Consider the following 25494-nt stretch of genomic DNA (forward strand, 5'->3'; position numbering starts at 1 on the left):
CTAAGTTAGTTCTTGGTATGAGCTTTCGTGTGCATGCACACTTCTTCAGATACACTGAAACAGAAGTTGCCAGATCCTTCTATATAGTGAAAAGGTGGGGAGGGGTATTACTCAGAAGGGTGGTGGGAATGGGTGATTGGCAGATAGCTGTGATGAGCCTGTTGACGACTCTTAACGACTGCAATAGGTCTTACAGGAAAAAGCAAGGGGTGCGAAGGTGAAAAATGGCTTTGTCATGTATAATGAGATAAGAATCCAATGTCTTTGTTCAGACCAGGTCTCTCCTGGGGGGGTGGAGGAAAACCGAGGGTGACACCTGGAGGCATAGAGTGAAATTGCAAGCAAGGATTATATTTTATACTGCTTATCTTTGTGTGCATGCACACGAAAGCTCATACCAAGAACTAACTTAGTTGGTCTTTAAGGTGCTACTGGAAGGATTTTTTTTTGTTTTGACTATGGCAGACCAACACGGCTACCTATCTGTAACTCTTCTTCTGTTGGTTTCACTAAATTGTCCAGTCCATAGGCTAGGTTTGCTACATCCAGTATTGGTGATTGTGAGGGGCTCAGGGGAGCAGCCACAGGGGGAAGAGGAATTGGAGAGTGAATCTGAGGGGAGCGTAGGAGGGTATGACAGTGACCCGAGAGATTCAATGAGTATCTCCAGTGAATCAGAAGATTCCCAGAAAGAGGCGCCCAGGTTTAGGGCAAGGGGGGCCAGCGGTGAGTCTCAAAGCAGCAGCTGGAGATCAGGACCAGCTTTCCCACCAGAGCGTAGTGGGGGGGAGTCCCATGCATCAGGGCCAGCGTCTCTGTCAGCAGGGAGCCCAGCTAGCCTCCCCGAGGGGGAGAGCAGTGACAGAAGCAGTGTGGTCATTAGGAGGAAGGTGACCGGCTGGGCGCGCGCGCCAAGTTCAAATGTGCAGGCGCGCGAGCCAGCAGAGAATCCGGATTGGGAGCCGGGTCCCAAAGCCCGCCGGAGACAGGGGGAGGAGTCGGAGGAATCCGCCTCCGAAGAGTCCAGGAGGGTTGGGACCCCAGAGGGCAGGAGGACCCAGAGGAGAAAGGAGCAAAGGGAGAAACGGAAAAGGTGGGGCAAAGCTCGGCTGTTAAACTGGTGCCGAGGAGGGGAGGAGTCAGACGGAGCTTCGGCGGTCTAAGGCTACAGACGTAGAATTGCGCGCCACGGATGTAACATCAGCAATGAACTTCAATAAAGTCTTTCATATACACAGAGACTCTGGCGTTGGTCCTTTGTGAGCTCGGACCTGAGGCGACTCTGACAGTGATCCTTTTTCCAGCGCTTTTTGTTCTAGTCCTCTATCAAGTGGTCTTCTGTCCAATACTCCTGGCTTTTGCACCAGCTCCTTCTGTAAATCGTCTCCGTGCTTGTCCAAAAATTTAGCTTTATCTTCCACTGATTTTATCGTTATCTTCTTTCCCCTGAAATTGAAGGATAGGCCTTGGGGGAATTCCCACCTGAAGTTGATTTTGTTCTTTCTCAATAAGCCAACCAGGTCACTGTAGTCCAACCTAAGATCCAAAAGATATTTCGGAATGTCCTTAAAGATCTCCACTCTTGACTAGTATTACCAGAGGGTTCTGATAGTGCCAGCCCAAAATTTTGTCTCTCTCTTCTTTAGATCGGAGGGTAATCAAACAGTCTCTTATTCTATTCTTCTCTTTCCTCCCTCCTGCTCCGAGTCTAAAGGCACTCACAATTTTAAAATCATCTTGATCCAATTGCAAGTCCCAAAAATCAGCAAATTCCTGAGTAAGAAAGTCTATCAAACTGTCCTTCTCCACCTCCACATGAACATTTCCAATCTCTCCACCAAAGACCAAAAACCACGTGACACTCAGCCCACCATTATTCACCACCAGCTCTCCAGATGACACACCCCTCCCTAACATTACACTGCATCTTGTATTCTACTATTTTAAGATGTTACCCGCATTACTTTCCATACTCCTTACATTTAAAGCGTTTCACCCATGTGAATTTGTAGATGAATTTTATAGTGCCCACTTCGACTGAAGCTCTTTCCACACTCTGTACATTTAAATGGTTTCTCCCCTGTGTGAGTTTGATGATGTGTTCTAAGGTTTTCACTTCAACTGAAGCTCTTTCCACACTCTATGCAGTCAAATGGTTTTTCCCGTGTGTTCGTTGATGTCGTTTACAGTGTCCACTATGACTGAAGCTCTTTCCACACTCTATACATTTAAACGGTTTTTCCCCTGTGTGAGTTCGTTGATGTTGTCTTAAGTGTCCACTTTGACTGAAGCTCTTCCCACACTCTATACATTTAAATGGTTTCTCCCCTGTGTGAGTTCGCTGATGTTTTCTAAGGGTTTCACTTAGATTGAAGCTCTTTCCACACTCTATACATTTAAATGGTTTTTCCCCTGTGTGAGTTTGATGATGTAGTCGAAGTTTCCCACTATCAGCGAAGCTCTTTCCACACTCTATACATTCAAATGGTTTTTCCCCTTATGAGTTTGCTGATGTACTTTATAATGTCCACTTTTATTGAAACTTTTACCACACTGCATACATTTAAACGGTTTCTCCCCTGTGTGAGTTTGATGATGTTGTTGAAGTTTCTCACTTTGACTGAAGCTCTTTCCACACACTATACATTCAAATGGTTTCTCCCCTGTGTGAGTTTGATGATGTCATCGAAGTTTCCCACTATGAGAGAAGCTCTTTCCACACTCTATACATTCAAATGGTTTCTTCGTTATTCCTTTTGAATTTACAGATGGTCCCCCAGAATTCTTGCCTGTCTTCTCCATCGTCTGCTTCAGAGTGCAGGGAGACAAATCCTGTTGGTGTTTCAAGGGAGATAACAAAGGAATATGACACACATCAAGTTCAATTGGCACTCATCCCAATTATGCACCACCTGACCTCGTTCCCATTTTCTGACACTGGACTATCCTAGTGTAATTTCTCTGCCCAGGCCTCTCTCACTGTCCTTTCTCCATTTGCCTTACTCCTGGACGTACCTCCTCTATTTCAATACGGAATCTGTGTCACACTGAAGAAGCTCAATATTAAACATCAATATATAACTGTACTTAGCATCAATATATAACTGTACTTAATGGAAACTTCAGCCTTCCATATTTAGCACTGATTCATTCATAGGATGAAGCTATTAGTTTTATTGCTGGAGACACAAATTTATTCATGAGATATCAAATACATTAATAGTATTATGTCTTGGGGTGTTGGGGCTGGGATAGTACCTCTCGTAGGAGACATATAGGGCTCCTTCTGGGGTGATTGGTCCACCATTAATCCCCAACCTGTACTCAGCTCTCACCTGTGGGTCCTAGAAGCTGTCAGCGTGCAAAAGCAGACACAAGCCAGGAAAAGCTTCGACAGGCCAACTAAACCAGTTGAGGATAATTGATGGGTCTCAATCCCTTGGTGAGTCGGGGACTATCACTGTATGCGATGACAGGCTCTGGCACATTGAGGAGACGAGGCCAATAGTGACTCCAACAGTCAAGCAGGTGGTTTATGCAAGTGCCGTAGAGGGAACTGAGGGGCTCATCAACCTGGGAAGGGAGGCCAAGAAGCAGAAGAAAAACTCTGATCCTAAACCTCTGCAGCCTTGCATGAATATCTTCAGGAAAAGAAGAGACTAAGCAGTAAACCCTACACGAATCGGGAGTGGAGTCCTTAAGACGATTGTGTTGGAGTGTTGTGGGTATCAAGGAGTTAACATTATGCTAAGTGGAAATGCTGACTCAGTTTCATGTGGTGAGTCAGCATCCCAAGAGATGGTGCGCTGCCTAATTGGTCTATAGCCAGCTTGTATACAGAGGTATGCTTGACTTCTCCACGATGGCTTCTCCCCCGTATGCAAGAAGGCTGATTTATGGTACTTTATGATGCTGCAGGACTGCAGCTGGAATAAAGCCCTCCTTGCAACACAGCTGAACTCCTGAGTGCTTTATATGGAGCTTCTATCGGTCCTAATACATTGCAAGATGTTGGGTGGAGTCCTTATACGCCTCCTTCCGGTAACTCCTGGGGCCAAGCTGGGGCCAAAAATATTGCTCTGCTTCCCTTTGGACCATATCAAGAAGGTTGAGAAGGTAGGGCTGCCATAGGTCTGTCCCCCCCCCCCCCCGGGAATCGAGGAGGATTTTCACAAGATCGGCAAAAGGTCCACCTAAACGTCTGGCAAGGCTGCCATTTCTTGTGAGGAGAACCAGAACTTACAGGGTTAAGCAGTTCTGTGTGACGTCTCACATCCTGAGGCCTGGTTTTGTTCACCTACGGGAATCTTTCTTTGTGTGTGAGTTACTTTTGCTTTTAGCTGTTGAGCAGGAGAGAATGTCCGCCCGATCTCTGGGGTGATTTATGATGATTTTTCTGTACAAAACAAAGCCTTCTTAGATTAAGCAAGAAGCCTGTGTACAGACTGGGATTTATCACCCACACAAGGCAAAACCGCTGCTGCAATACTCCATTACATTCCGAAGATTTCTATGGTGGGAAACATCAGGAAAGCTCAAAAGCTGTTTTTTGGGGGGAGAATTTGTATTTTTAAAAAGCTCAACAACTCTGTCTGGATTTTTGCATTTTTAAACAGGGCCACCCTGCTGGAGAAGATGGCCTTGTCGTGCAGGCAGCCCAGGACCTCCACACACACTGCCCAGGCTTGTATTCTGTGGGGGTCATGTCTGTGCTTCTAACACCCCTGTTTGACTACAACCTCATGGAGACTCTACATTGTGTCTCGAGGCAGATGGATGTCAACAAAAGGGGGTGGAAGGAAAGAATGTGACTTTTGAGAGAGGAGGTACAATCAGAGATGCTTCCACCAGAAGAGAGCGTGAGGGGGGAAACCATCTTTAGATGACATTTAGGACCCCTGCCTCCATTTCTCAGCCTGAATTGTAACTCAGAATCTCGATTGTAACTCAGTTCAGAACCTTCAGATCTATCCTCTGGTTGGCCGTCTTCTGGAATATAAACCAGACCTCTTTGAGGGTATCATCCAGACCTTCATTTAGTGTGGGCACCTTGGATTCGGAGTCTAGGTATCAATCATAATCCCTGAAAATGTGTCTCAGTAACCCCTGGTATCTATACCCACCTGGACCTCCCAAGTGAGTCTGAGCTCCTAGAGGAACCATCTATGGTGAGGTGCGACACCTCTGGCCCTCCAGATGTGGTTGGACTCAAAGCACCATCAGCCCAAACAAGGATGGCCTACGACCAGGGATGATGGGAGTTCTACTGGAACAGCATCTAGAGGGACATACTTTCTCCATCTTCCTCCTCCTCTGAAAAAGCTAAATATCTGTATTGTTTCCTCCTTCCTCCGTGATGTGTAACATCTTCCTGATACACTCCAACCAACTGCACACATTCCCTAATCCTGCACCATTTACTTCCTGAGGCGGCTCCATTGTGTCCACCTTCTCAGAACCACCCACCATTTCAGTAGCAGTCCTTCAGTTCCCAGCTATTACTCCCCCTCCCCTACGGAGGAATTATTCATCTGAATCCCAGGGGCTGGGAGTCCTGAGTGGGGAGACAGCTGTTGGCCCTGCTGGGGGGTTTCTCCTTGGCTGGTCCTTGTGAGAAGAGGATGCTGGACGAGGTGGGCCCTGATCCTAATCCAGCAGAACTTTTCTCATGTTCCCACAAACTGAAATGAGACCTACAAGATACAGTCTGCCAGGCAAGAGGAAGGACTTACCTCTCAAAGTCTCTGTATTTTTCTGTCTCAAGCAAGGAGTTGAGCTCAGACTTGCAGATCAGATTCTCTCCTGTGAGGAACAAGTAAAACGGAAGTGCTATTTACGTCACTGGAAAAGTATTCAATAATATTCATGTGTTGAAGAAAGTATAACAAAGTAGCTGGTGTCCCATTAAGGGCTAATAAAAGTATTATGGCCTCAGCATTTGTGGGCTGCAGGCTGAGGGTGTGGACTGTGGAGCAGGAAGATTCGCAATCTCCATTATCCTGAGAGTCTCTCTGTAGATTTTGCCTAGTTATTTTGGAATTCCTACTGCAATATCGGTTCATGAAAAGTTACGGATGGAGTAAATTACACGGTTGCTGTAAACTATCTTCCCAAACACAAACTCTCACTCACATACTGTCTGTAAATTTGGCAATCTCACACCCCTTGCCTATAATACTGGCAATTCTAGGCCTGCAGATGCACAGCCCTGGGTGTAGAGCCTCCAGCCACAGGTATTGTCTATCATGGAAATGCCCCGGACTGGGACGGATTATGGATCTTTGGATGCTGATAGATTGTATCTCAGTTTGTAACCCACTCTGACATTGCCTACAAAAAATAAAAGTACAGTGGTAATAATAATAATAATAATTTATTATTTATACCCCGCCCATCTGGCTGAGTTTCCCCAGCCACTCTGGGCGGCTCCCAATCAGTGTTAAAAACAGTACAGCATTACATATTAAAAACTTCCCTGAACAGGGCTGCTTTAAGATGTCTTCTGAATATCAGGTAATTATTTATCTCTTTGACATCTAATGGGAGGGCGTTCCACAGGGCGGGCGCCACTACCGAGAAGGCCCTCTGTCTGGTTCCCTGTAGCCTCACTTCTCGCAATGAGGGAACCGCCAGAAGGCCCTCGGCGCTGGATCTCAGTGTCCGGGCTGAATGATGGGGGTGGAGACGCTCCTTCAGGTATACAGGACCGAGGCCGTTTAGGGCTTTAAAGGTCAGCACCAACACTTTGAATCGTGCTCGGAAACGTACTGGGAGCCAATGCAGGTCTCTCAGAACCGGTGTTATATGGTCCCGGCGGCCACTCCCAGTCACCAGTCTAGCTGCCGCATTCTGGATTAATTGCAGTTTCCGGCTCACCTTCAAAGGTAGCCCCACGTAGAGCGCGTTGCAGTAGTCCAAGCGTGAGATAACTAGAGCATGCACCACTCTGGCGAGACAGTTCGCGGGCAGGTAGGGTCTTAGCCTGCGTACCAGGTGGAGCTGGTAGACAGCTGCCCTGGACACAGAGTTAACCTGCGCCTCCATGGACAGCTGTGAGTCCAAAATGACTCCCAGGCTACGCACCTGGTCCTTTAGGGGCACAGTTACCCCATTCAAGACCAGGGAATCCCCCACACCAACCCGCTCCCTGTCCCCCAAAAACAGTACTTCTGTCTTGTCAGGATTCAACCTCAGTCTGTTAGCCGCCATCCATCCTCCAACCGCCTCCAGGCACTCACACAGGACCTTCACCGCCTTCACTGGTTCTGATTTAAAGGAGAGGTAGAGCTGGGTGTCATCTGCGTACTGATGAACACCCAGTCCAAACCCCCTGATGATCTCTCCCAGCGGCTTCATATAGATATTAAAAAGCATGGGGGAGAGGACAGAACCCTGAGGCACCCCACAAGTGAGAGCCCAGGGGTCTGAGCACTCATCCCCCACCACCACCCGCTAGACGAATGCCCCGCTCAACGAAAAACGCGCAAGACGAAAGGGCTTTCCGATTTTTTTCCCGCTTCGCAAGATGAATTTTTCTATGAGGTTGTCTCGCAAAACGAAATTTTTTTCGGGGTCTTGCTTTTTTTTGCCTTTTCTGAAAGCCGCTAAGCCGCTTATCTGCAAATTGCCGCTTATCCTCTAATCGCTGCTAAGCCGCTTATCTGTCAATTACCGCTTATCCGCTAAGCCTTTGATAGCGGTGCTCCGCAAGACGAAAAACTCTGCAAGACGAAGACACCCACAGAACAGATTAATTTCATCTTGCGGGGCACCACTGTAATAGAAATGCCTTCTGGATATACTTATATATACAAGGCCAGTGGAAGTGACGGTATTCCAGCTGAACTATTTAAAATTGTAAAAGATGATGCTGTTAAGGTGCTACAATCAATATGCCAGCAAATTTGGAAAACTCAGCAGTGGCCAGAAGATTGGAGAAGATCAGTCTACATCCCAATTCCAAAGAAGGGCAGTGCCAAAGAATGCTCCAACTACCGCACAATTGCACTCATTTCACACGCTAGCAAGGCTATGCTTAAAATTCTACAAGGAAGGCTCAAGCAGTATGTGGACCGAGAACTCCCAGAAGTGCAAGCTGGATTTAGAAGAGGCAGAGGAACCAGAGACCAAATTGCAAACATGCGCTGGAAGCTAGAGAGTTCCAGAAAGACATCTACTTCTGCTTCATTGACTATGCAAAAGCCTTTGACTGTGTCGACCACAGCAAACTATGGCAAGTTCTTAAAGAAATGGGAGTGCCTGATCACCTCATCTGTCTCCTGAGAAATCTCTATGTGGGACAAGAAGTTACAGTTAGAACTGGATATGGAACAACTGATTGGTTCAAAATTGGAAAAGGAGTACGACAAGGCTGTATTTTGTCTCCCTGCTTATTTAATTTATATGCAGAATGCATCATGCGAAAGGCTGGGCTGGATGAATCCCAAACTGGAATTAAGATTGCCGGAAGAAATATCAACAACCTCAGATATGCAGATGACACAACCTTGATGGCAGAAAGTGAGGAGGAATTAAAGAACCTTTTAATGAGGGTGAAAGAGGAAAGCGCAAAATATGGTCTGAAGCTCAACATCAAAAAAACGAAGATCATGGCCACTGGTCCCATCACCTCCTGGGAAATAGAAGGGGAAGAAATGGAGGCAGTGAGAGATTTTACTTTCTTGGGCTCCATGATCACTGCAGATGGTGACAGCAGCCACGAAATTAAAAGACGCCTGCTTCTTGGGAGAAGGGCAATGACAGGCCTAGACAGCATCTTGAGAAGTAGAGACGTCACCTTGCCAACAAAGGTCCGTATAGTTAAAGCCATGGTTTTCCCAGTAGTGATGTATGGAAGTGAGAGCTGGACCATAAAGAAGGCTGTTCGCCAAAGAATTGATGCTTTTGAATTATGGTGCTGGAGGAGACTCTTGAGAGTCCCATGGACTACAAGAAGATCAAACGCATCCATTCTTAAGGAAATCAGCCCTGAGTGTTCACTGGAAGGACAGATCGTGAAGCTGAGGCTCCTGTACTTTGGCCACCTCATGAGAAGAGAAGACTGCCTGGAGAAGACACTGATGCTGGGAAAGATGGAGGGCACAAGGAGAAGGGGGCGACAGAAGACGAGATGGTTGGATAGTGTTTTCGAGGTTACCAGGATGAGTTTGACCAAACTGCGGGAGGTAGTGGAGGACAGAGGTGCCTGGCGTGCTCTGGTCCATGGGGTCACGAAGAGTCGGACACGACTAAACGACTAAACAACAACAACAACAACAAACCCTGAAAGCCTTTCTATAGCATCCTTTCCCCCACATTGTTGAATTGGTATATATACATCATCAGCACCACCACCATCAATTAACTATGCAGTGGAAACACTTAAGAATGGGAGCCTGAGAGAGAGGAAGAGTTATCTGGCTACTTCCTGGGCAGGGCTTCCAGAAGCAAAGAGCCGCTTTGGAGAAGGCCTTCTCCCTCCCTCCTCCCCCTCAGGACCTTCCAGCTTTTTCTCTCTTCTCCTCTCCAAGGTGGACCAAGGGTTTGACTATTTGGAAAACTCAGCAGTGGCCAGAGGATTGGAGATCAGTCTACATCCCAAACCCAAAGAAGGGCAGTGCCAAAGAATGCTCCAACTACCACACAATTGCACTCATTTCACACGCTAGCAAAGTTATGCTTAAAATTCTACAAGGAAGGCTCAAGCAGTATGTGAACTGAGAACTCCCAGAAGTGCAAGCTGGATTTAGAAGAGGCAGAGGAACCAGAGACCAAATTGCAAGCATGCACTGGATTATGGAGAAAGCTAGAGAGTTCCAGAAAGACATCTACTTCTGCTTCATTGACCAAGCAAAAGCCTTTGACTGTGTCGACCACAGCAACTATGGCAAGTTTTTAAAGAAATGGGAGTGCCTGACCACCTCATCTGTCTCCTTAGAAATCTCTATGTGGGACAAGAAGCTACAGTTAGAACTGGATATGGAACAACTGATTGGTTCAAAATTGGGAAAGGAGTACGACAAGGCTGTATTTTGTCTCCCTGCTTATTTAATTTATATGCAGAATTCATCATGTGAAAGGCTGGGCTGGATGAATCCCAAACCGGAATTAAGATTGCCGGAAGAATTATCAACCACCTCAGATATGCAGATGACACAACCTTGATGGCAGAAAGTGAGGAGGAATTAAAGAGCCTTTTAATGAGGGTGAAAGAGGAGAGTGCAAAATATGGTCTGAAGCTCAACATCAAAAAAACCAAGATCATGGCCACTGGTCCCATCACCTCCTGGCAAATCGAGTTGGACACGACTAAACAACAATAACAGCAATGCAGCCGAGGATCAGTGGGGAGAGGACTGAGCTTCCAGGGAGGAAAGGATGAGGAAAATCAGTGGACCCCCCCTCCCTTATCAGGCAGAGTGGGCAGAAGAGAGAAGCCAAGGCAGACCCACCACCAGAAATTCCTCCTCCAGCGCCCAAGGAGGAAGACATCTCAGGGATGCTGCCATTCCTCCCTCAGCCCCCCAACTTCCTCTGCCCACCTCCCTCCGTCCCACAGTCTCCCCTGTGCCCAGAAACCCCCTTGGCACCGCTCACCCCTCTCCCCGGGGCACCAACCTCTCCATCCGGAGGGGCCTCCCAAGAGGCAGGGAGGCGGGAGAGGGGGGGGTCTCTATCCAGGCCTATTTCACTTCCTTTAACCCTTTCGTGGCCTCCATCTCTCCCTCAAGGCGCAGGAGCTTTTTTGCGGGGAGGGGTGAAACTAGGCTGGATTTCCCCCGAGTCAAAGACCCGATTGGAGACATTTGCGTCCCCACAAACACATCCTCAACGGCGCCCTGCTGGAGGCGTCACCTGGTGCGAACCCCCGCCCCCGGCTAGCCCACCCCCATAGCTATGGCTCTGTTTCCGGGAGGGGTCTCTGTCTTTTCCTCTTCCCCCTAAACCGCCCCCTTTCCCACGCCGCCTCTTTACCTCTTTGTCCTCTCTGGACCTCCGCCTCCCTTGCTCGCTGTTCCGGTTCCCTTCCCCACAATATAAAGGGGAGTAGGGGGGTGAGGGGAATTAGTCAACCCACCCCCCTCCTCCCCTTCGGAAAACCTCCCACTTTTCCAGGGTCCTTTGGGCCCCCTGGAAACTTCCGACCTATAGACACTTCGGGTTCCTTGTCGCAGGCGCGCGCCTCTAGAGCTACGTTCGCAGAGCAGCCCCTGCCTGTGTTGGGATGGGAACAGGAAGAGATGGCGCTGCCTTTGGCCTCCGGCTCTTGGGGCTCCGTCTCCCCCCAAGTCGCCTCTCTCCCCACAGCGGAGAGTGGAAATGGGGGCGGGAGCGGGTGGCTTGCTATTTGGGTATGAGCTGATGGATTTATGTTTCCCTCCACAGCAGGGTGGCAGCTGCACACTTATTCCTTCCTTATTTACTTTTGTTATTGCATCATTTTAATAGAGTTAAGTTGAGGGTCTTACGGAGACTCTTCCTGGCTCCTCAAAAAGGCCAGAAGAACAGGAAAGGCATAATCCATGTCTGCTTAAGACTGGGCTAGGCAACAGGGAGGCAGTAATAAGACGCAGGGGCCGTGATGATTTATTACAATTATTTGTATAGTTTAAATAATATACGTATATACGTATGTGTGACTATTATTATTTATTTACACGATGAAACATCAACATAAAAATCTTCCCTAAGCTGGGTTGCCTTCATAAATATATATCAATATTTATTTGTTTTCCAATGATTGTTTTTCCTATGTCTTTAGCAGTTGTCTTCCAAAAAGAGTGGAAACCCATGTTTGTGAAACCCTTGTGTACACAGTGGTCTGCTTGCAGGAAGACTCCCCTGAAGCATGACTGAAGAATTAGTTCAAAATTATTGTTTTGTTTTGTTTTCTTATTAAACCCAGCCATTCTGGGTGGCTTCCAACAGAATATTAAAAATACATGAAAACATCAATCATTAAAACCTTCCTTAAACAGAGCTGCCTTCAGATGTCTTCTAAACATCAGGTAGTTGTTTATTTCTTTCATATATGATGGGAGGGCTTTCCACAGAGCGGGCGCCACTACTGAGACGGCCCTCTGCCTGGTTGCCTGTAACTTCGCTTCTCGCAGTGAGGGAACCGCCACAAGGCCCTCAGAGCTGGACCTCATTGTCCGGGCAAAACGATGGGGGTGGAGTTGCTCCTTCAGGTCTACTGGGCTGAGGCCGTTTAGGGTTTAAAGGTCAGCACCAACACTTTGAATTGTGCTCGAAAACATACTGGGAGCCAATGCAGGTCTTTCAAGACTGGTGTTGTTATGTGGTCTTGGCCGCTTCCAGTCAACTGTCTAGCTGCCGCATTCTGGATTAGTTGTCGTTTCCAGGTCACCTTCAAAGCTAGCCCCACGTAGAGCGCATTGCAGTAGTCCAAGCGGGAGATAACTAGAGCATGCACCACTCTGGAGAGACAGTCTGCAGGCAGGTAGGGTCTCAGCCTGCATACCAGAGGCAGCTGGTAGACACTGCCCTGGACACAGAATTGACCTGTGCCTCCATGCACAGCTGTGAGTCCAAAATGACTCCCAGGCTGCACACCCGGTCCTTCAGGGGCACAGTTACCCCTTTCAGGACCAGGAATTCTCCAATCTTGCCTGCCCTGTCCCCCCAAAACAGTGCATCTGTCTTGTCAGGATTCAACCTCAATCCAGGTGTGCCTGGAGTTCTTCCACAACCACCCACTCACTCACCTTGTCCAAGAATGGAAGATTTGAGCGGGATCTTCCCCTAAACCCAAAGGAAGCAGAAGCCCTGGGGCTGCCACATGGTGCCTCTGAGCGAAAATAGGCTCACGAGGAGACTTCTCTGGTACCTGCAGCCCCTCCTTCTCCGTCTCAGAAGTAGAATTAGAAAAAGTCTTTTCATTATTCAATTGCAGTATGAAGAAAGCACTGTGGGTGTTAAGTTGTGGGTGAACATATCAGACGACCCAGTGATTCTTCAAACAGCTCTTGTTTATTCACAGGCCAGAACAGAACTGAACTGAAGGGTTCAGCCAGCCTGCTTATATAGAGCTCCAGTACAACGCAACTGTGGGCACAGGCAGGGGGACGTTACTCCAGTCAGTGTAAATTCCTGTTCCACTGGTCTGGAGCATCCTCCCCTTGGGAGATGGGCGTGGCCCTGGCTGACTCCATAAAAGAGCCAAATCGCGCAGCCATTTTCTCTCTCTTGCTGCCATGCTCCTCTCCTGCAGCCATTTTCTTATCTTAATGTAATTTGGCTAGAATTAAGATTGGCGGAAAAAATATCAACAACCTCAGATATGCAGATGACACAACCTTGATGGTAGAAAGTGAGGAGGAATTAAAGAACCTTTTAATGTGGGTGAAAGAGGAGAGCGCAAAATATGGTCTGAAGCTCAACATCAAAAAGCTAAGATCATGGCCACTGGGCCCATCACCTCCTGGCAAATAGAAGGGGGAGAAATGGAGGCAGTGAGAGATTTTACTTTCTTGGGCTCCATGATCACTGCAGATGGTGACAGCAGCCACGAAATTAAAAGACGCCTGCTCCTTGGGAGAAAAGCAAGAGATTGCATATACGATAGAAAACGCTTTTAGAATAAAAATAAGGTCCAAACAAGTAAAATCAAAAAAGGTTCCAGGAGATTGTTTAGTCATATTCAACTTGATAGAGATGACAAATACAATATTGAGAGTAATTTACCAAAAGAAATTAATAATTGAAGGAAGACCAATTATCATCTTTAAAAAAATACCAACCAGACTCCTACGCAAAAGAGAAGGATATAAACAGCTAGTAAGTGTTCTAAAAAAGAACGGCATACAACATAGATGGGAGTTCCCACAAGGGATCTCCTTTTTCTATAAAGATAAAAGATTTAAGATCACTGAGATTCAAGAAGTGAGCAAATTTCTGCACAGATATGAGAAAGATCTTGGAAAAGTAGAGGAGAGATATGGAGGAAGAAATGGAGACCTAGAGGAGAGAAGAAGAAGAAGAAGAAGAAGAGAGAAAGGAAAAGAACAGGAAGATAAGGGAAGGAAGGAAGAAGTGGATGAAGAAGAAGAGGAAGAGGCAGTAGTGGAAGAAGAAGAAGAGGAGGAGGAGGATACAGAAAACAAAACCACTCAAATTTAAATTATTAGTTGCTTGTAGATTGGAAAGTAAACATAACAATGAATCTGAAAATTTTGTCATGGAATGTGAATGGTGTGAATGAAAAAACCAAAAGGAATAAAATTGTGAATGCCCTGAAAAGAAAGAATCTGGATTTAATCTGTATACAGGAGACACACATGACCAAAAAGCACAAACATATTTTGATAAACAAAAAACTTGGGGTTGAGTTTATAAATTCTATTGCGGGGGAGAAAAGAGGGGTAGCGATATACGTCAAAGAAAAATGGGAACCCAAATTGATTTGTAAAGATGATGAAGGTAGGATTTTGGGGGTACAAATTAATTTCCAGGGTGAAAAACTTAACGTGATAAACATATATGCCCCGAACCTGAATAAACTGGATTTTTTTAAGAAACTGGAACAAATATTACTAGAGTTAGAGTGTAACAAGATGATATTATTGGGAGATTTTAATGGAGTGCCGGCACCAGAAATTGACAGACAAACAGAAAGGAAAAAAACGTAACCAAGGGAAACTGCCAATGAATGAATATTTATTGGAGAATGAAGAAGTCATTGTAAAGGCCAAAGCCACTTTAAAAGATTATTTCAATTTGAATCTTAATAAAGAAACAAGTATAGATGTAGTCTGGGATGCTAGTAAAGCGGTCCTAAGAGGTTTTTTTATTCAGCAAAATAGCTATAAGAGGAAAGTAAGAGAACAAAAGAAAGAGGAAATTCTTAGTCCGTTAAGAGAATGCGAGAAAAAATTAATAGCAAATCTGAAAGACGAACAAAATATACAAATAACAAAAATATTACAATATTACAAACACAGTATTCAATGCTAACAAGTCAAGAAATTGAATGGAAAATTAAGTTAACGAAACGAAAATACTTCGAATCAGCTAACAAAACAGGTAAATTATTAGCTTGGCAATTGCGAAGAAGGCAAAAACAAAATGTGATAAATAAGATAAAAATGGAGGAGCAATTGATAGAAGACCCAAAAGAAATACAGGAAATTTTCCTCAAATTTTATGAGAAATTGTATAAAAAGGTAGAGGAAGAAATAATCCGAATAGAAAAATACTTAGAAGACTGCAGCGGGAAGATTATAACAGAGGAAGAAAGAACCCAATTAAATAAACCCATAAAAGTAGAAGAGGTCCAGGATGCGATAAGAAAGAAGAAATTAAGAAAAGCCCCGGGACCAGATGGATTGTCAGCTAAATATTATAAAGTATTAGAAAATCAATTAACACCAGTGCTATGTGACATTATGAATAATATATTGAGAGGAGGAAGGATACCAGAAACATGGAAAGAGGCCTACATCACGATGATCCCTAAACCCGATACGGACAAACTTAATATTAAAAACTATAGGCCCATATCATTATTAAATAACGATTACAAAATCTTCGCAGAGGTAATGGCAAGTAGACTCAAAAGATATCTAGCAAATCTAATTCATAAGGATCAAGCAGGATTCCTTCCAAATAGGTTACTCAAAGACAATGTAAGGCATACCATAAATATCATTGAATATTTGAAGTACCTGCGGCGCTGATTTTTATCGATGCGGAGAAGGCATTCGACAATGTCTTATGGCTGTACCTACTAAAAAGCATGGAGAAAGCAGGGCTAGAGGGTGAATTTATGGAAGGAATAAAAGCAATCTATACGAATCAATCTGCCAAATTGATTATAAACAACAATTTAACAAATTCATTTAAAATTGAAAAAGGAACAAGACAAGGTTGCCCTCTATCCCCGCTTTTATTCATTATGGTATTAGAGGTAATTACGAACAAAATAAGAGCAACACCAGAGATTCGAGGGATCAAAGTAGGAACGAAAGGACACAAACTAAAAGCGTATGCAGACGATTTGATGTTATCCCTAGAAGAGCCGCAAAAAAGTGTCAGTAAGGCCCTGGAAATATTAGAAGAATATGGCAAACTATCCGGTTTTAAATTGAATAAATCAAAGACAAAAATTTCAGATAGAAATAATTGAAGACAAAACTAAGTTATTATCCAAAATGTATGATATATTATTGGAATGGGACACTAAAGATGAAGAAATAAAGGAGGTTATGACAAAATGGGCAATGGATTTGGGATACAATATAGAATATGAAAAGTGGTCGAAATTATGGAGTTATGGAATGAAATTCACGGCATGCGTCACGCTTAGAGAAAATTTAGAAAAAAAGATGTATAGGTGGTACATCACACCAGCAAAATTAGGAAAAATGTACAAAACAGGAAATAAAGCCTGCTGGAAGTGTAAAATTAAAGAAGGCAATTTCTACCATATGTGGTGGACTTGCGAGGAAATGAATAAATTTTGGGACCTGATTTATAACGAGTTAAAAAAAATATTTAAATACACTTTCCCTAAAAGACCAGAGGCCTTCCTATTAGGAATAATTGGGGATGAAATTAAAAAAGAAGATAAAACACTATTCCAATATTCGACAGTAGCGGCTAGAATATTAATTGCACAAAATTGGAAAAGTTCAAATACCCCAACGGTCAGAGATTGGCAAACAAAATTATTTGAATATGTTGAATTAGCAAAAATGACGCAAAAAAATAGAAACCAAAAAAATACAAAGTTTATTAGCGATTGGAATAAATTTATGGTATATATTGAAGGAAACTATAGAAACTTAAAAACTACAGCAGGTCTGATATAAATCTTATGATGCGCAAACCATTAACAACTCTTAGCTGCAGAAAAAAGAGAATTTTTATCAAGAAGCCCAAAATCGGGAGGGAAGGAGGTCAATACGTGTGTAGAGGAAAGATCTAAATATCTAAAGATATAAAGATTCAAGGAGTAAGACAAGGAACCGTAACAGAAATTGATGCTATTTTTGTGTTATGTATGGATATTTTTTCTTTTTTTTCCCTTTCTTTTTTCTGTAACTGTTGTTTTGTTTTTTGTTTTGGTTATTTAAGTGAAATTCAATAAAAAGAAATAAAAAAAAAACAAAAGCTTTTGTGTAGTCAATGAAGCAGAAGTAGATGTCTTTCTGGAACTCTCTAGCTTTCTCCATAATCCAGAGCATGTTTGCAATTTGGTTTCTGGTTCCTCTGCTCCTTCAAAATCCAGCTTGCACTTCTGGGAGTTCTCGGTCCACATACTGCTTAAGCCTGCATTGTAGAATTTTAAGCATAACCTTGCTAGCGTGTGAAATGAGTGCAATTGTGCGGTAGTTGGAGCATTCTTTGGGATTGGGATGTAGAGTGTTCTCCAATCCTCAGGCCACTGCTGAGGTTTCCAAACTTGCTGGCATATTGAGTGTAGCACGTTAACAGCATCATCTTTTAAAATTTTAAATAGTTCAGCTGGAATAGCATCACTTCCACTGGCCTTGTTATTTGCAGTGCTTTCTAAGGCCCATTTGGCTTCACTCTACAGGATGTCTGGCTCAGGGTCTCCAGGATGTCTGGCTCAAGTGGTGGAATTAGGCATAGCTAAAAATTACTTATCCATGCAAATTGAGAAGGGCAAAAATGGATCTTTCTTGGTTCATCAAACTGCAAAAATTGATGATCTTGTTGAAATGCTATGTTTAGAAAATGCAAATGGGAAGGAAACACCTATGGTGTGGTTTCACCTTTACAGGTGAAGATAAGTCATTTCCTAACAAAACCTTGTATTGTTCAGCTATAGGCAAGCTAAATTTCATTCAAAGAATCTCAAGACCAGATATAACTTATGCTTTTCACTTTCTGGCAAAATTTGTGGAAAAGCCCACAACGGAATGTTTCTCTGCTCTTAAGAGAGTGGTAATGTACCTTAAACATACCAAACATTATAGGTTGCAGTTTACAAGTATTGACAAAGGTTTTGAAATTTTCTGTGATGCATCTCATGCAGTGGCACAAAATAATTTCAGGGTGTGTCTGGTATGGTGTTTTGTTATAATGGTTGTCCATTTGAATGGAAGTCCCAGACACAAACCATTATTTGTCTCTCCACAACAGAGAGTGAATTATGTGCATGCGTTCAGGCCACTCGTGATATAGAATGGTATCTGCAAGTATTTGCCGACCTACAGATGCAAGTAACACTACCAGTAAAAGTTTACCTTGATTCCCAGAGTGGACTCGCTATCCTGTGTTCAGAGACCAATACGCAGCGCACTAGAGTCTTAAGGTTACGTTTACAGTTTGTAAAGAAACTAATTGCTGATGAAATGATTGTATTTCAGTATGTTCCAGGTGACAATCAAATTGCAGACATTTTTACTAAAGCTCTTCCAAAGGTTACACATGAAAGACATGTACAAAATATGCTTTATGTTTTTGTTCCACAATAATGAACCGCAGGAGAAATGTTGAATGGTCACTTTAAAATGTGAAGGTTCATTATTGTTTCACAAGTTGTGTATGTCTTTAAGGGCCAGGGCAAATAACGAGACCCAGTCTTACAGCTGTGAAACATAGCAGGTGCTGCTGAGGTGTGTTAATCAAGCTGTGTCAGCATTTGGGCATAGTATATAAGGGGCAGCAACTCGCTCCCTCATTATCCTGGGGGATGGGTTGGTGGTTGTGTCATGGTTGTTTGTTGATGTATTTAGTGTACAAGGAGTTTTTGTTTTTGTTATTAAAACCTTGTTTAAGTTATTTTTGAGTCCCTTTTTAATGCATGGTCTCCCCAGCAAGCTCTCTGCAGCGCTACTAAACATCAAATAGCAAAGAGTTTTCACTTCAACTGAAGCTCCTTCCACACTCTATACATTCAAATGGTTTTTCCCATGTGTGTTCGTTGATGTCGTTTACAGTGTCCACTTTGACTGAAGCTCTTTCCATACTCTATACATTCAAATGGTTTTCCCCATGTGTGTTCGTTGATGTCGTTTACATTGTCCACTTTGACTGAAGCTCTTTCCACACTTTATACATTCAAATGGTTTTTCCCCTGTGTGAGTTCGTTGATGTTCTCTTAAGTGTCCCCTTTGACTGAAGGTTTTCCCACAATGCATACAATTAAATGGTTTCTCCCCTGTGTGAGTTCGCTGATGTTTTCTAAGGGTTTCACTTAGACTGAAGCTCTTTCCACACTCTATACATTTAAATGGTTTTTCCCCTGTGTGAGTTCGTTGATGTTGTCTATATTGTCCACTTTGACTGAAGCTCTTTCCACACTCTATACATTTGAATGGTTTCTCCCCTGTGTGAGTTCGCTGATGTTTTCTAAGGGTTTCCCTTAGACTGAAGCTCTTTCCACACTCTATACATTTGAATGGTTTCTCCCCTGTGTGAGTTCGCTGATGTTTTCTAAGGGTTTCCCTTAGACTGAAGCTCTTTCCACACTCTATACATTTAAATGGTTTTTCCCCTGTATGAGTTCGCTGATGTTCTCTATAGTGTCCACTTTTATTGAAACTTTTCCCACACTCTATACATTTAAATGGTTTCTCCCCTGTATGAGTTCGATGATGTTGTTGAAGTTTCTCACTTTGACTGAAGCTCTTTCCACACTCTATACATTTAAATGCTTTCTCCACTGTGTGAGTTCGTTGATGTACTCTATAGTGTCCACTTTGACTGAAGCTCTTTCCACACTCTATACATTTAAATGGTTTCTCCCCTGTGTGAGTTTGATGATGTAGTTGAAGTTTCCCACTATCACTGAAGCTCTTTCCACACTCCATGCATCTGAATGGTTTCTCCCCTGTGTGAGTTCGCTGATGTATTCTAAGGTTTCCCCTTTGACTGAAGCTCTTTCCACACTCTATACATTCAAATGGTTTCTCACCTGTGTGAGTTAGATGATGTCGTCGAAGTTTCCCACTGTGAGAGAAGCTCTTTCCACACTCCATGCATCTGAATGGTTTCTCCCCTGTGTGAGTTAGATGATGTCGTTGAAGTTTCCCACTATTAGAGAAGCTCTTTCCACACTCTATACATTTAAATGGTTTCTCCCCTGTGTGAGTTCGATGATGTAGTCGAAGTTTCCCACTATCACTGAAGCTCTTTCCACACTCCATGCATCTGAATGGTTTCTCCCCTGTGTGAGTTCGCTGATGTATTCTAAGGTTTCCCCTTTGACTGAAGCTCTTTCCACACTCTATACATTCAAATGGTTTCTCACCTGTGTGAGTTCGTTGATGTCGTCTTAAGTGTCCGCTTTGACTGAAGGTTTTCCGACACTGCATACATTTAAATGGTTTCTCCCCTGTGTGAGTTCGATGATGTATTGTAAGGGTTTCACTTCGATTGAAGCGCTTTCCACACTCTATACATTCAAATGGTTTCTTCGTTATTCCTTTTGAATTTACAGATGCCCCCCCAGAATTCTTGCCTGTCTTCTCCATCATCTGCTTCAGAGTGCAGGGAGACAAAATCCTGTTGGTGTTTCAAGGGAGAGAACAAAGGAAGATGATACACATCAAGTTCAATTGGCAGTCATCCCAATTAGTATTTATAATTATGATGTGCCACCAGATCTCGTGCCCGTTTTCTGACACAAGACTGTCCTAGTGTAAATTCTCTGCCTAGGCCTCTCTCACTGTCCTTTCTCCATTTGCATCACTCCTGGACGTACCTCCTCTATTTCAAAGCGGAATCTGTGTCACACTGAAGAAGCTCGATATTAAACATCAATTTATAACTGTACTTAATGGAAACTTCAGCCTTGGATATTTAGCAGTGATTCATTCATGGGATGAAGCTGTTAGTTTTATTGCTGGAGACACAAATTTATTTCTGATCTATCAAATACATTAATAGTATTATGTCATGGGGTGTTGGGGCTGGGATAGTACCTCTCGTGGGGGACATATAGGGCTCCTTCTGGGGTGATTGGTCCACCATTAATCCCCAACCTGTACTCAGCTCTCACCTGTGGGTCCTAGACGCTGTCAGTATGCAACAGCAGACACAACCCAGGAAAAGCTTCGACAGGCCATCTAAACCAGTTGAGGATAATTGATGGGTCTCAATCCCTTGATGAGTCAGGGACTTTCACTGCATGCGATGAGAGGCTCTGGCACATTGAGCAGACGAGACCAATAGTGACTCCAACAGTCAAGCAGGTGGTTTATGCAAGTGCCGTAGAGGGAAGTGAGGGGCTCATCAACCTGGGAAGGGAGGCCAAGCAGCAGAAGGAAAACTCTGATCCTAAACCTCTGCTGCCTTGCGTGAATATCTTCAGGAAAATAAGAGGCCAAGAAGTAAACGCTACACTAATCGGGAGTAGAGTCCTTAAGATGATTGTGTTGGAGTGTTGTGGGTATCAAGGAGTGAACACTAAGCTAAGTGGAAATGCTGACTCAGTTTCATGTGGTGAGTCAGCATCCCAAGAGATGGGGCGCTGCCTAATTGGTCTACAGCCAGCTAGTATACGGAGGTATGCTTGACTTCTCCACACTGGCTTCTCCCCTGTATGTAGGAAGGCTGATTTATGGTACTTTATGATGCTGCAGGACTGCAGCTGGAATAAAGCCCTCCTTGAATCATAGAATCATAGAGTTGGAACAGACCACAAGGGCCATCGAGTCCAACCTCCTGCCAAGCAGGAAACGAAATACAGCTGGACTCCTGAGTGCTTTATATGGAGCTTCTATTGGTCCAAATACATTGCAACATGTTGGGTGGAATTTTGTACGCCTCCTTCCGGTAACTCCTGGGACCAAGCTGGGGCCAAAAATATTGCTCTGCTTCCCTTTGGACCATATCAAGAAGGTTGAGAAGGTAGGGCTGCCATAGGTCTGTCCCCCCCCCCCCGGGAATCGAGGAGGATTTTCACAAGATCGGCAAAAGGTCCACCCAGACGTATGGCAAGGCTGCCGTTTCTTGTGAGGAGAACCAGAACTTACAGGGTTAAACAGTTCTGTATGACGTCTCACATCCTGAGGCCTGGTTTTGTTCACATACGTGAGTTACTTCCGCTTTTAGCTGTTGAGCCGGAGAGAATGTCCGCCCGATCTCTGGGGTGATTTATGATTTTTTTCTGTACATAATAAAGCCTTCTTAGATTAAGCAAGAAGCCTGTGTACAGACTGGGATTTATCACCCACACAAGGCAAAACAGCTGCTGCGATACTCTGCTTGGAGCCAGGAAGAGAGCTTGAGGGTCAAGCCGGCACAGGGAAGCGTGCCAGACTCCATTACATTCCGAAGATTTCTATGGTGGGAAACATCAGGAAAGCTCAAAAACTGCTTCTTTTGGGGAGAATTTGTATTTTTAGAAAGCTCGACAACTCTGTCCGGATTTTTGCATTTTTAAATGGGGCCACCCTGCTGGAGAAGATGGCCTTGTCGTGTAGGGAGCCCAGAACCTCCATACACACTGCCCTGTATTCTGCAGGGGTCACGTCTGTGCTTCTAACACCCCTGTTTGACTTCAACCTCATGGAGACTCTACATTGTGTCTCGAGGCAGATGGATGTCAACAAAAGGGGGTGGAAGGAAAGAATCTGATTTTTGAGAGAGGAGGTGCAGTCAGAGATGCTTCCACCAGAAGAGATTGTGAGGGGGAAAACCATCTTTAGATGACATTTAGGATCCCTGCCTCCTATTGGAGAAGTCCACCACGGGACTTTAGGTTCCATCAGGTCTTTATATTTTTCCCATACAGCAAAGAGTGATTTTCTTATTATATGGTTGGTAAAATTTTTATGAATTTTCGCTTTTCCATATATCAGGTAGGCGTGCCATCCCCAACGGTTGTCAAAACCTTCCAGGTCCAAGAGGTCCGGATCCTGCAACGTGCACCAATCTTTTAGCCAGGTGAAACAGGCTGCCTCGTAGTAAAGTTTTAAGTCGGGTAGGGAAAAGCCTTCTTTCTCTTTTATGTCTATTAAGATCAGGTGTTTAATCCTAGGTTTCTTCCCTTCCCACAGGAATTTGGAAATTTCTCTTTGCCATATCCTAAGACAACTTGCTTCGCCCAGTATTGGAATCATTTGAAATAAAAAGATTAATTTTGGAAGCACATTCATCTTTATAATGGAAATCCTACCCAGAAATGTTAATTTTAGTTTACTCCAGGTTACAAAGTTTTTTCTAATCTCTAACCAAGTTTTGGTGTAATTATCCTGAAATAAGTTTATGTTCTTGGGGGTGATCCAAACACCCAAGTATTTCACTTTTGAGGAGATTTTCAGGCCCAATATTTTTTCTAAGTCGTCCTTTTCTTCTGTGGTTACATTTTTAACAAGCATTTTTGTTTTTGTTATATTTAGCTTAAAGCCTGCCACTTCTCCAAATTCTATAATCAGTTCCAGTACTCTTTTCAGACTTTCTTTAGGGTTTTCAGTCATAACAAGTAAATCCGCAAAAGCTTTAATTTTATATGTTTTGTTTCCCAGAGTGATGCCTTTAACAAGCTGATCCTTTCTTATCTGATCGTTCAAGACTTCCATCACCAAGATAAATATCAGTGGTGACAGTGGGCAGCCCTGTCTGGTTCCCTTGTTTATTTTGCACTCCTCAGTAATTCTTCCGTCGATGATCAATTTTGCATATTGTTCCGAATAGATGGCATTTATTCTTTTACAAATATTTTCTCCCAGTCCGATTTCTTCCATTAATTTTTTCATAAATTTCCAGGACACGTCAAAAGCTTTTTCAGCGTCCACCAACATAATAGCTGCTGGTTTATCAATTTTAATATCCAAATATTCTAATACATTAATCACACATCTCATGTTGGATTGCATAAATCATCCGGGAAGAAATCCGGTTTGATCTTTATGAATTATCTCTTTCAGCACCATTTTTAATCTATTTGCAAGAATGTCTGCAAATATCTTGTAATCGTTATTTAGCAGTGCAATGGGTCTGTAATTGGCCATGTTTGAGGCATCTGTTCCCTGTTTGTGGATAAGAGTAATAAAGCTGTCCTTCCAGGTTTTCGGTAGCTTTCCAGTTGCCAGATTATTCATTAGGTCTTTCATGGGAAGAAATAATGCCTGTTCTAACTTTTTATAGTAATTAGCTGGGAGACCATCTGGGCCCAGTGTATTTCCTAATTTTGATCTGTGTATAGCTTGTTGCACCTCCATAGCTGTTATTGGTGAGTTCAAGATTTCAGTATTATTGGTAGTTTATTTTTGCCCAAATAATCAATTATTTTTTCTAGAGTCTCTGGACCTTCTTTATATAGTTTTCCGAAAAAACTAGCAAAAGTTTTACTAATTTCCTTCGGTTCTTGAATCCATTTGTCTTCAATTTTAATTTTATTGATAATTCTATCTTCCTTTTTCTTCTTTAATTGCCAGGCCAGAAGTTTGCCAGGTTTATTTGCAAACTCAAAATTTCTATGTCGCAACCATTTTATCTTCCATTCTGTCTCTCCGTTTATTATCATGGAGAATTGCGTCTGTAAAATTTTTATATTTTGCTTAATTAGTTCATCGTCTGGTTTTTAGAAAATGATCCTTTCCTTTTTTCTAATTTCCTCCCAAATCTCCATTTTCTTCTCCTTTATTTTCCTTTGGAATGCGTTTTGTTGGATAAAGAAGTCTCTTATGACGGCTTTACCCGCGTCCCAAACCGTCTCTAGATCTACTCCTTGATTTAAATTAAACTTAAAATATTCTTCTAAGATTTGCTTGGCCTTCTGTACAGTTTTTTCATCATTTAACATACTCTCATTAAGTTGCCACCTTTTAATCTTTTCTTCTTTTCCTTTAAAGTTAACCCAGACTGCGCTATGATCTGAAATTGTCCTTGGATGGATTTCTGCTTTTGTAATATTATTTAATAAATCCTTTGTTGTCGATTTCATAAATCACGTCGATTTCTCCCGCCGATTTATGTGGCTCTGAATAGTGTGTAAATTCTTTCTCTGTTGGATTCTTAAACCTCCAAGCGTCAAACAAATTCAGGAGTTCTATTAATTGGAAAAATGTAGTTGGGAGTTTGTTCTGCCTCTTTTCTTTCTTCTTTATTGTTCTGTCCATGTTTGGATTGACTACTCCATTAAAATCTCCTAATAATATAATTCCCCCCCCTAGATATTCTATGACTTTTTCTTCCAAGAATTGATAGAATTCGGATTTTCTTTCATTTGGTGCATAAACTCCAATAACTATCACTTTTTCATTATTGATCTTAACTTCTATAATCACTGTTCGATCTTTTTCATCATTGTAAAGCAGTTTTGGCTCCAGCTGAGGTTTTACATAGATTACCACCCCTCTCTTTTTTTCTTTACTTGATGCAATAAACTCAAGCCCCAATCTTTTTTTTATTAATACTCTTTTATGTTTTTCCGCTACATGGGTTTCTTGCAGACAGATTAGATCATATTTTTGCTTTACCAGAATGTTCCACCTTGTTCCTTTTTGATTTTTCATTTAAACCATTTACGTTCCAAGTAATAAATTTATAATCCAT

The 25494-nt window shown here is 43.2% G+C and overlaps 1 protein-coding gene and 1 long non-coding RNA gene across 3 annotated transcripts in view; both read right to left on the reverse strand.

The window, feature by feature from the left end:
* Nucleotides 1–2476: 2476 nt before the first annotated feature.
* On the reverse strand, nt 2477–11054 carry LOC144326691 (uncharacterized). Of its 2 annotated transcripts, XR_013391663.1 has the most exons (4): nt 10975–11054; nt 5733–5802; nt 3336–3573; nt 2477–2832 (listed from the first exon to the last, which is right to left on the reverse strand). It is a non-coding gene; the product is annotated as an uncharacterized LOC144326691 (long non-coding RNA). The 2 variants fall into 2 exon arrangements; XR_013391664.1 differs by lacking the exon at nt 3336–3573.
* A 5675-nt stretch (nt 11055–16729) lies between these two features.
* LOC114592580 (uncharacterized) overlaps nt 16730–25494 on the reverse strand; it is a 48449-nt gene continuing 39684 nt past the window's right edge. The window contains 1 exon segment of the mRNA XM_077923426.1: nt 16730–20405. Within this exon segment, the coding sequence (XP_077779552.1) occupies nt 18969–20405 (1437 nt within the window). The 3' untranslated portion in view covers nt 16730–18968.

Source organism: Podarcis muralis, chromosome 2 (genome assembly GCF_964188315.1).
Source record: "Podarcis muralis chromosome 2, rPodMur119.hap1.1, whole genome shotgun sequence".
Lineage (NCBI taxonomy): Eukaryota > Metazoa > Chordata > Lepidosauria > Squamata > Lacertidae > Podarcis > Podarcis muralis.